The 12,493-nt window shown below is 40.5% G+C and overlaps 1 protein-coding gene across 4 annotated transcripts in view; it reads left to right on the forward strand.

Moving 5' to 3' along the window:
* Positions 1-12,493, forward strand: part of LOC150087600 (uncharacterized) — a 268,271-nt gene that overhangs the window by 116,375 nt on the left and 139,403 nt on the right. For all 4 annotated transcript variants that reach the window (XM_090369160.1, XM_090369161.1, XM_090369163.1 and 1 more), the window contains exon 6: positions 5,889-6,000. In XM_090369160.1, the coding sequence (XP_090225286.1) occupies positions 5,889-6,000 (112 nt within the window). The remainder of the gene's footprint in view (positions 1-5,888; positions 6,001-12,493) is intronic.

Consider the following 12,493-nt stretch of genomic DNA (forward strand, 5'->3'; position numbering starts at 1 on the left):
TTTGTTCACCAGTACTGGTCCCGACCTTAGAGTGGTATGTAATAAATGATCCCATGGGCAGTGACTACTTCCCAATTGTATGTAACATTTTGATAGCACAGACCCCTTCAACTCAACACCGCAGAAAATGGAAATTTGTCCAAGCAGACTGGTCAAAATTTCAGTCATCAATCGCCCTTTATGAGGAAAAAATCTGCCTCCAGCATGTTGATAATGTGACAGATTACATCATGTTGCATCTTCTAAATGTGGCTAAAGACACAATACCACTATCAAATCCGCTAGACCGAAAGCATTATAATTACTGGTGGAATGAGAAATGCACCAAAGCAAAGAGAGCAAAAAATAAAGCCTGGAATTTGTTTCGGCAATGTCTGAGCACAGTCAATCTCATTAACTATAAGAAATTAAGGGCAAAAGCACACTTCATACAAAAACAAGCCAAGAAAGAATCCTGGACCTGTTTTGCATCCAGTTTTCACAGAAACACTGATCCCAAAATAATATGGAAAAAAAATTAGACAGCTGTCTGGTAAGTTTCCTACTATACTTTCTCCAATCCTCTCCTGGGATGGGCAAGATCTATCTAATCCTGTAGATATAGCTAATGCTTTGGGCAATACTTTTGCAGAAATCTCCGCAACATCAGCCTATACTACCTCATTCCAACGAATGAAACACACTAAAGAAAAACATGCTATTAATTTTCAAACTGCCCACCTTCTCCCATATAACAAACCTCTGCAATATTCTGAACTATTACATGTCATTAGAACAGTGCAATGGTGCTGCCAGGCCAGATGGGTTTTATTGTGTCATGCTACAACATCTTGATGACAAAGTTTTGCGTCTCCTCCTGGTCTTTTACAATTGTATATTTTTAGAAAATGTTTTTCCAGCTTCTTGGCATCACTCTACTGTTTTGGCATTCCTGAAGCCTGGAAAAGATCCATCCAATCCTTATAGCTATAGACCCATATCTCTCTCAAGCTGCGTCAGCAAAATCCTTGAGAAAATTATCCACAGAAGACTCTCTGGATCATTGAGTCAGAAAAGGTCACGCTTATGGTCAAGCTGAATTTGCCATTCATAAAGCTTTTGTCAAACATGAACATCTAGTAATGGTTTCAATAGATATAGAGAAGGCTTTTGATACCACCTGGTGGCATGGTATACTTAGTGATCTTTACTTTTTCGGACTACAAGGCAACCTTCCTATATTTGTTCAGAACTTTCTACATACTAGATCTTTTCAAGTTCGATACCAACATGCCCTTTCTGCAACTTTCATCCAGGAAGAAGGTGTTCCACAGGGATCAGTACTGAGTGCCACTCTTTTTTGCTCTTAGAATAGATTCTATCACTTAGCAGCTTTCAAATATAGTAGAAACTTACTTTTATGCAGATGACCTTTCCATCTCCTGCCATTTCTAAAATATGAGATCTATTGAAAGACAGCTCCAGATATCACTTAATAAAATGCATCCAGGCAGAAGATGTTCCACAGGGATCAGTACTGAGTGCCACACTTTTTGCTCTTAGTGTGGCACTCAGAGCTGCTCTGAGTGCCAACCTAACTGCTCACTTTTGAATGGAATCTAGAAGCCTAACAGAGGTTTTGGTGGCAATGCCCCAGAGGACGCTCTGGTCGCAGAAGAGAACAGTAGGTGGATTTTTGGCCGCTGTAAAGGGATAAGTATTGTTGATAGTTTTACTGTATTCTTCTAACCTACTACATTGTGTTTTACAAAGATATTAAATAGGTTTAGTAGCATTCGTTAGCTTCTTATTTTGAATTTAACTACTGATTTTTGGAAGTTACGACTCCCAGTGTTGGCGCCAATATTGTTGAACTAGCCGCCATACTGTAATCGATAAGAAATAGCATAATGTATATATATATATATATCTCGAACTGATAGCTTAAGGTTTAACATAAAACTAGATAACGTAATAAGAAGCACTGTATTAGGAATCTGTTATTGATAATACTGTACCGTGGTATAGTATTATCAATTAATCAAAAAGATTTATTAATGTTATTAAATTTCATTGTTAATTAAACTGTATTTAAACGGAAATCATGACCCAGACTAGAGCTGCAGAGCAAAGATCACAGACTATCGAGAGTGCTATGACTTGTGGGAGAAACGAAGGGGGCGATTCTCCAAAGCATCACTGCCTCAAAAAATGCCGAAATCTGAAATGTTTGCTGAACTTTCCAAAACAGAACATGATCAAGTCAAGGAGGTTGTCTTTGTGGGTGCTAGATGCCTAGTGTCAAGAAATTAGGCGCCAGCTTGACGTTCTGAGGGCATCTATGAGAGCTTGAGGTGTACGGTAAATGCCCTCCAAGAAATTAATAAGAGGTGCCCATCAAGCTCTTAGCTGCCCAGCTCAACGGAAGAGCTCACTCCTGTGCATTAGGCAACGCAGAGGCAATCTCCAAGGCAGAATGCGCTGGTCCCACAGGAACTAGTTATTGTTGGTGACTCTATTGTCAGGGGGTTGGGCAATATACTATGCAAGAAGAATACTTGGAACCAGGGAAGGACCAGGGAATGTCTGCCAGGGGCAAAGGTTGGTGACATTGTACAGTAGATATCATCTTTTAAGACCATGATATTGTTGTACACGTTGGAACTATTGACATTAAGAGTAAGAGACCTACAGTTTTGCTCAACACATACAGGTCAATGTTGAGAAAAAGTCGCGAGTTAGGGAATAATGTGAAAGGGTATGCAGTTCTGCCCAGACACAATAGGAGGGAGTATATGATGAGAGTATTGTTGATCAGTTTGGCCCTGGAGATATTGTGCAAGGCTCAAGAGGTATAATTTTTTTCAGCCTCGTCTGTTCTTGTTGACAGGAGAGACTGCTTCTACAGGGATGGGATACACTTAAATAGAAAGGGTGCAAGAATTTTGCTGATGCTATCGAGGCAGTGTTAGGTGGGTCGGAAAACTGCTAGCTTGGGGGATACATGGACTAATAGATTAACAGTAGCCGCTGGCAGAGGTGAAAGTGATTCTTGCACTGCTTCTGTTGAAATGCAATTGAGCAGCAGCCTGGAAATCAAGGCAATGGGGATTTCCAGGACTGCTGGGAGTCATAGTGTAACAAATAAATACATGGGCTTTGTTAGGGTAACTAAGAGTAGAAACAGATGCATGTATTCTTGCATGTACACCAATGCTAGGAGTATAGTTAATAAATTTGATGAGCTTGAAGTGTTAGTCAAGACACCAAAGGCAGATATTGTTGGGATATCAGAGACGTCATTTCACACAGATATATGCAGTGCAGAATTAGAATTTGGGGAGTACAACGTTTACAGAAAGGATATATAGGACAGGAAGGGAGGAGGGGTTATGTTGTCCACAAAAAAGGAAGTGCATCTAATTGATGTTGGTGAACACTGCAGTGTTAAGTCTGTTTGGTGTGACATAAGCACCGGGAAAAAAAAAATGACAGTAGGTGTGTGTTATAGGCCTAATGAATCTGATCAGTATAATGAGCAGTTGTTCAGAGAAATAGAGTGGGCCAGTAAATCAGAATGTCTTATAATGGGTGATTTTAATTTACCAGATATTGACTGGAACTTGTGGGTTGGTCACTTGTACACTAGCAAGACTTATTTTTGATTTATTGGATGACTGTTTTCTACATCAGCATGTTCGAGAGGCAACCAGTTAGAGTAATACCCTTGATCTGATTACCAGCAGTGATTATTCATGCATTAAGAATTTGCAGAAAAAGGAACCACTGGGTGACAGTGATCACAATGTACTGATATGGGAATTACTTAAAGATGTAACTACCATCAAGGCTAAAGGGAAGGGCTTTTGCTTTCGTAAAGGTGACTACAGGAGTCTCAGCCAGTTTTTAAATTCTTTACAATGGGATCAACGTTGATTTCTAATTGGGAAGCCTTTAGGGACTTAACCTTGGGGGTTACTAGACTTTTCATTCCAACTAAGAAATACTGTCCAAGGTTCAGGCCTAAATGGATGTCAGATGAATTAATGAGGCTCGTGGCAGAGAATAAAAATGTGCGGGATGCATATAAATTATCAGGTGACACAGAAGCCTATGGCAGATATAAGCTAATCAAGTCACAAAGGAGGTTAGATAGGCAAAGGCAGATTACAAGAAATCTTTGGCAAAGAATGCAAAGAAAAACAGCAAAGAGTTATTTTCTTATGTAAACTCTAGAAGGAAAGGTATGAATCAGTTTGGACCACTTAACATATATGGGTTGACTATTGATGATCATGCTCAGGTAGCTGATAAACTGAATGAGTATTTTGCATCTACATTCAAACATGAGGAGTTATTCAATGAGGAAAATGCTAGAAGTTTATCAAACTCTAACAGAGAGCTAAGTGATTTTGTAATAACTAAGAGCAAAGTGGAAGAGAATTGTTGAAATTAAACATAAGGACGGCACCTGGGGTGGACGGGATCAATCCAGTTATATTAATGGAGGCAGCAAAGGAAGTAAGCAAACCCTTAGCCATAATTATGAGAGCTTCCTTGGACTCAGGGGAGGTCCCTATGAACTGGAGGTATCCAAATGTATCACCGGTTTACAAAGGGGATTCAAAAGGTGACACAAATAACTATAGACCTGTTAGTTTAACTTGTGTTCTGGGGAAAATAATGGAGTCAGTGGTAAAATAAGCATTGCAGGATCATCTAGACAAGACTGCCGTAATAGTTAAGACACAGCATGGTTTGTTAAAGGGAGGTCTTGTGTAACCAATTTGATTGGATACTATGATGTGGTCACAAAGGAACTGAATGACAAAAATAATTTTGATATCATATACCTGGATTGCAGGAAAGCTTTTGATACTGTTGCACATGGAGGACTGCTGTACAGTTTGGAGAGGTATGGCATTAAGGGTAAGTTGCTACGATGGATAAGGGGTTGGTTGAGTGGGAGACAACAGAGAGTGGTAATCAATGGACACTGCTCTTCAAGGACAAATGTTATTAGTGGAGTTCCCCAGGTTTCGGTGCTGGGCCCATTGTTGTTTTGTGTATTCATCAGTGATATTGATGAAGGTATATCAGGATTAATGTTCAAGTTTGCAGTGATACAAAGGTTGGCAGGGTTGTTAACGACAGTAAAGACAGTATGCTACTCCAGCTGGATCTAGATAAGTTGGGCAAATGGGCTGAGAAGTGGCAACTGAAGTTTTAATGTTGACAAATGCAGAATACTGCATATGGGTAGCAATAACCCAAGAGAAACATACCAACTGTGTGGTACTACACTCAAGGAAGTGGAAAGTGAAAAAGACCTGGGGGTAATTGTGCAGTTAAATATGAAGTTCGGTGAGCAGGGCAGGTCATGGAGTCTTGTCAACAATATGTAGGAATTTTGATAGCAGGGACAGGGAGGTGATTATCCCGTTGTACAAGACAATGGTCAGGCCACACCTAGAGTACTGTGTACAGGTCTGAAGGCCTCATTTTAGGAAGGATGTTGAATTGCTAGAACGAGTACAATGTTAGGTTAAAGACAGTAGTAGAATAAATGTGTGGAAATTTGCCTTTAGCTAGCGGGTCGTTGATTGCTGGAACAGACTTCCATCTTTTGTTGTGGAAGTTGATAGGCTAAATAAATTTAAGGCTGAGCTGGACAGGTATTTGGAACGAATAATTTCTATTTTGCAACTTCAGCAGTTGCAGTGCTGTGCTGTGCTGTGCTATCATACTTTTAAACGTTTCTGGTGTTTTCGATGCTGTTAATTTGTTTTTTATGAAACATTAAGTTTATTCAATGATGCTTTGTTTATGGAGAATTTTTATATATGTAATTATCAAATGTGTCATTCTTAGAATATATCAGAATATATGAATTTGTTTCCTTCTTATAGGTATAAAGAGAATAATGATAATTCTCCTTTGTGCATTGATACTCTTGAAAATGAGACCTCATCTAATCCAGTCAAGGAGTATATATCAATTGGGCAAGTGTCTGAGGAAGAGGTACAACAATTTTCTTTCAAAATTCAGTCAGAAGTAGATATTGTTTCCTCTTTTATGATTAAGGCCATAATATCTATGAAGCACAACCGCCAGCTGAATCATACCATTAATTTACTATGGTGCATTTGAAAACTATCTGAAGTTTCATTTGGAAATTGTCACATTACTTTTTTTGAGTGGTTAGCCATGGCTCATTGCAAAATAAGTGTTGTGAATTACTCAGTTTGCCCATTCAAATCATATACAAACATCATTCGTATAGGCTCCGGCATATATTCTAATGCTGGTCTACTAGACAAACCAAGTTCATCTGGCAATTCTTTTCTTTGCAACTGATGTAAGGAGTGTACTGAAATTAAACATAAGGACGGCACCTGGGGTGGACGGGATCAATCCAGTTATATTAATGGAGGCAGCAAAGGAAGTAAGCAAACCCTGATTGATCTCATTGATCTGATTGATCTCAAATTACAACTTGGTGCATTACAAAAAGAATTTGAGTCACTGAAGAAACAAGTGCTTGCCCTAGAAACAGATGTAATTGGGAGCTCATCAGGGACTCAAGTATCTCCTGACCTACCAAGTAATGCACCCCTGATTCGGATCCCAGAAAAGAATAGTCAAGTGCAGACTTCTCAGGTCAAAAATGATCTAGTTTACTGGAAGATTATTGTCAGGGAAATGGGTAATAACATTTTTTATAATAAAGATAGGTAGCCCAGAACCAGGGTGTGTTTGCCAGGAGAAACAATTGATGACATTTCAAACATTGGTCCTCAAGGACCAAAATTTGGTCCTTGAGGTTGTCACAGATATTCTCTCAAATATGCCAGACAAGCTGTACTTGCAACCTGGGAATCTAAACTGATATTCGGGAGACAATCAAGTCAAGTGGACCCAATTTCGGCGAAGTTTGGATGGTCTGTGACAGCCAGATATTCTGCTTGCACCTTCACGATGATGGCACTGTTAGTAATCCTGGGTATAACCTCCATACACATGCACACTGTGGTTGACCACCCAGGTGTGAACCAACATAGGTAGGGGGTGAGGTGTGGCACCCACACCACATGGAGGAATGCCATCCCTCTGTGTTACCAGGCAATACTAGGTGGTAGATGACTCTCATCAACCGGTGAAATACCACCACTTTGCTTATTGGAGGCTTGAAGTGGTGGAACCCATGTTTAGTCTCCAGAGCTAAGTTCCGGTCAACCCTTCCCCATCTCTTCCATCATGCAGTATGATTGATTACTTTTGAGGTTATGATGAACATTGTGGCGAGATCCAATCTTCCTTACATTTCGAGGGTACAGCTCTAAAACAGTGTTCACAGCCTGGCTGCTAGTTAGTACACTGGACCAAACCTATTGGTAACTCAGTAGGAGGCTACTGGATCAGCTAGTGTATAATCTTGCTACTTCTACTCTACCAGATAATGGAGGGAGTCCGAGTAGTGTGCATGCAGAGGGGGGGGGAATTGTCAAGGCCACATTATGTCAAGGATCTGGGTATATTCTTACCATGTGTATGCCATATCCAAAAATTTCATTACTTCATACAGCATGTCCCACCCACTTTTCTTACTATTGAATACACCATGAATTGTCAAACTAATAGAGTAAGCTTATCTGCAAAAAGATCTAAACCTCCCAAACACTTCCTAATTCATTTCACAAATATATGTGGTCTCAGTTCTAATCTGAACGATGTCCATTTCAACTTGCAGTCTGCCAAACCTCATGTACTTCTTCTGACAGAATCTCAGTTATCGGTTGATTCAACTACTGCTCATCTCAGTTGCCCAAATTATTTGCTGCATGATTCCTTTCACCTCAAAGGTGGTACTTGGGTACGTTCACAACTCCAGCTGGCTTCCATTTTCTAGTCACACCCAGCTGGTCGAGATGCCGAGGCTTTTACAATTACTAATGACCTTGCACAGATTGTTCATTTACTTACAAGAATACCGGAAAATTCTAACCATACAGCCAACACGCTTGATCTTTTTCTCACAAACAACCCTTCTAAGTAGACGGTCGAAGTGCGAGGTCGTTTAGGCACTTGGTGAGGGGCATCTCCGTAGCCAGGTGGGCAGGAGCATCAGTGCGTAGCACACGCTTCTTGATCAGACTGGGGTTCGAGCCCGTGACTACCAAATACAGAGAATGCAGAAAGGTCAGCAAAATGACTACCGCATATCCCCAGAGCAATATGGCCTTAATTGCTAATGCTCCTAAAAACCAAATAACAACAATTGGTGATTGTCTCTTCTCCAATGGAGCCTTTATCTCATGGCTATTCCCAACCTCGTATTGTTTGGCATTACAAGAATCCAAAATGGGATGACGTGCAAGATTTCTTTTCTTCTTTTCCTTGATTGGATTACTGTTTCAAAACTTCTGATGTCAACGTTTCCTCAGATTGTTAGTGAAATTATTCTTGCAGGAATGGAATCCTTTATCCCACACTCCACTTTAAAATCTCGTCCTTTATCTAAACCTTGGTGGCACCTCCGTAGCCAGGTGGGCAGGAGCCAGCAGTGCGTAGCACACGCTTCTTGATTAGACCGGGGTTCGAGCCCGTCACCACCAAATACAGAGAATGCGGAAAGGTCAGTGAATGACCACCGCATATCCCGGAGCAATATGGCCTTAGTTGCTAATGCTCCTAAAAACCAAACAACAACAACAAAATAAACCTTGATTTTCCAATAAATATGCTAAGGCTGTTCAAGAGAAGAATGTTGCATATCATACTTAGCTGGTTTTTTATTCTTCAGTTTCATTTTCTGCCTACACCAAAGCTTGCAACAATTGTAAAGCAGATATTAATCAGTTCAAACTAGAATTTGAACAGGCTAAGTGTAGAAAACTTCTTGCCCTAATGGTTGCCGGGCATTCTGGTCACTTGCCAAAGCTATTGGCCGCAACTTTTGCCCATCTCTGCTCCCAGCTCTGTCCCAACCTGATGGTTCTGTTGTCACTTCAGCCAAGGATAAAGCTGCCCTGGTAACATCTCATTTTTCTTCCAACTCATTTATTAATGATTTTGGTAAAACATCTCCCACAATTCCCAACACGCTCCATTCAATGCCTCCTGTGGTCTTCCGTCAAAAGGACGTCAGAAGAATTTTGACGCTAAGAAAGCTCCAGGTCCTGATGCTATTTCTCCACTTGTTCTCAAAACCCGTGCTCCAGAACTTACTCCTGTTCTTTGCCACCTTTTTTCACTTTCTTATTTCAAAGTTGTTTTTCCTTCTGCTTGGAAATTTGCTCATATCCAGTCACTTCCTAAAAAGGGTGAGAAATCCCTCCCATCAAATTATCGTCCCATTGTAATTACTTCTATTCTTTTTAAAATAATGGAGAACTCAATTAACCGCGTAGTCTTTAACTATCTAGAAACCTTCCATCTGATCAACGATCGCCAGTATGGATTCCGTCAGTGTCGATCCACATGATATTCTGTCTTATGTTACCCATTTATGGACTAATTCAATGGAAAAGTTCGGTGAAACACAAGCAGTCTTGACATCTCAAAGGCTTTTGATCGTGTTTGGCATAAAGAGCTTCTAAACAAGCTTCCGTCTTATGGTTTGCCTACCGGTATTTTGTAATTGGTTATCCAGTTTTCTCTCTGAGGGTGATGGTAGCTGGCTCTTTCTTCTAACTTCTCCACTAATGCCGATGTCAACCAAGGTTCAGTTCTTTCCTCCACTCTTTTCCTCTTTTATATTAATGACCTTCTTCCATTGACTGGAAATCCTGTTCATAGTTTTGCTGATGATAACACATTACATTCTGCTTTTCATTTTGAGAAACCGTGCTCTTTCAATCAGCTTCAACTTCTTGAAAATCTGCTACCGATTCCTTAAATGCAGATCTCCAGGTAATTCTCCAATGGGGCATAGACAACTTAGTTGATTTCCCTCCTTCTAAAACTCAGACTTGTCTTATATATCTGTTATGTCTTAATTTGGGCAGATGGGCTAAGAAGTGGTAACTGAAGTTTAACCTTGACAAATGCAACATACTGCATATGGGTAGAAATCACCCCAGAGAAACATACCGACTGTGTGGTACCACACTGAACGTGGTAGAAAATGAAAAAAGACCTGGGAGTAATTGTTCAGTCAGATATGAAGCCTGGCAGCCTATCTGCAATGCTGAGCAATCCAGACAGGGTGCCAGGGCAAGTCATGGGGTTTTGTCAATGATATATAGGAATTTTGCTAGCAGGGAGAAGGAGGTGATTGTCCCTCTGTATAAGGCAATGGTCAGGCCGGGCCTTGAGTACTGCGTACAGGTCTGGAGGCCTCATTTTAGGAAGGATGTAGATTTGTTTGAGCGTGTACAGAGAAGGGCAACAAGGTTGGTGAGGGGAATGAAGGGATCCTCTTATCAAGAGAGTCTTAAGTTCTGCAAATTTCAGCGGCTGGAGCTGCAAGGTGATCTGATTGAGGTGTATAAGGCCTTGAATGAGTTGAGCATGCTGAATTCTGATGGGATTCTTCCACTTGTTCAGATTACGAACCTAATGGGGGGCATAAATTCAAATTAGAAAAGACAGATGTAGAATTGATGTGCAGAAATTTGCCTTTAGCGAGCTGGTGGTTAATTGCTGGAACAAACTTCCATCTGTCGTTGTGAAAGTTGATAGGTTAAATAAATTTAAGGAGGAACTGGACAGGCATTTGGACGGAATGGCGTGATTTTTTTTTTTTTTTTTTTTTGGATGACGCTGCATAAATTCATACATTTGCTTTCTTGCATCACATACCACCACCACTACCACTACTACCACTATCTCGCAAAAAGGATTCTTCTGCTCCTATGCTTATCTTTGGTGACACTCCAAATTCTAGGCAAAGTGAAATATCTCTTTTAGGGATTACCCTGACTTCTAATATTTTTTTGGCACAAGCACATTACAAATATTGCTTCCTCTGCATCTAAAAGACTTGGTTTTCTCTTTCGCTCTTGCCTTTACTTTTCTTCCAAACAGCTGTTCACTCTGTACAAATCGCAGATCCTATTGTTACTACATCTTGGATGGTGCCCCCAAAACCTCTCTCAGGCTTCTTGATTCCATTCAGAAGAGGGCAGTTAGGTTATTTATTGATTCATCTCTATAACAGAGTCTCTCCACTCGCTGTTTCATAGACGTACTGTTTCTGCTGCTTGCCTCTCTACAGATATTTCCATGGGCACTGTTCTTCTGAATTGGCTTCTATAATTCCCACTCTCTCTTTCAAAACAGTCTGAACACGTGCCACCACCACCAGCCAACATCCATTTATTATCCAACTCCAAACTCACAGAACCAAATTTTCATCTTCCTCTTTTATTCATTCAACTGCCATTTTCTGGAACAACCTTCCTTCATACGTATTTCCTGAAAATTACAGTCTGCAGAAGTTGAAGTCAAATGTCAACAAATATCTTCTTTCCTCTTCTCAACCTCCAACCCAAGCAGGGTACTAAGTACTATAGGTTCTAATACCTCTTGTGTTTGGGATTTTCATTAAAAAAAAAAAAAAAAGATTAGCATTAGTAGAGGCATTTGATGCAAGAAAGCAAGCTTATGCAGCATCAGCTAAAAAAAAAAAAATAAAATAAAATAAATAAATAAAAAATAACCACTTCCACTTCACCCCTCTGTTCGTTCGAAATACCTGTCCAGCTGAGCCTTAAACTTATTTTGGCTATCAACTTCCACGACAAGGGAGGGAAGTCTATTCCACCAACCAACCACCCGCTGGCTAAAGGCAAATTTCCTCACGTCTATCCTACATCCGTCTTTTCTCAATTTGAATTTATGCCCTCTCAGGTGATTATTCTGAGCAAGAGGAAGAATCCCATCAGCATTGAGCATGCTCAAACCATTCAAGGCTTTATACACCTCTATCAGATCACCTCGCCGGTGCCTAGTCTCCAGACACTGTAATTTACAAAACTTAAGCCTTTCTTCGTAAGAGCACCCCTTTGTTCCATTCACCAATCTTGTTGCCCTTCTCTGTACTCGTTCCAGCATCTCTACATGCTTCTTGAAATGAGGCCTCCAGACTTGCATACAGTACTCTAGGTGTGGTCTGATATTGCCTTATACAATGGAATAATCCTTATACAATGGAATAATCACCTCCTTATCCTTGCTAGAAAAATTCCTATATATCATCGACAATACACCATGAGCTACTCTTGCAGCCCGTCTGCACTGCTCAGAAAACTTCATATCTGCCTGCACAACCACCCCCAGGTCCCTTTCATTCTTACCACTGTCAGTGTATATAGATTTGATACGTTGCTCTGGGGTTGCTGTTTCCCATGTGTAGTACTTAACATTTGTCAATGTTAAACTTCATTTGCCACCTCTCAGCCCATCTGCTCAACCTTTCCAGATCCTGGTGCAGTAGCATAGTGTCAGTAGTGTCCTTGACAACCCTGCCAACCTTCGTATTGTCTGCAAACTTGGACATTAAGCTTGATGT

Source organism: Mastigoproctus giganteus, chromosome 3 (genome assembly GCF_048544385.1).
Source record: "Mastigoproctus giganteus isolate SK-2022 chromosome 3, ASM4854438v1, whole genome shotgun sequence".
NCBI lineage: Eukaryota > Metazoa > Arthropoda > Arachnida > Uropygi > Thelyphonidae > Mastigoproctus > Mastigoproctus giganteus.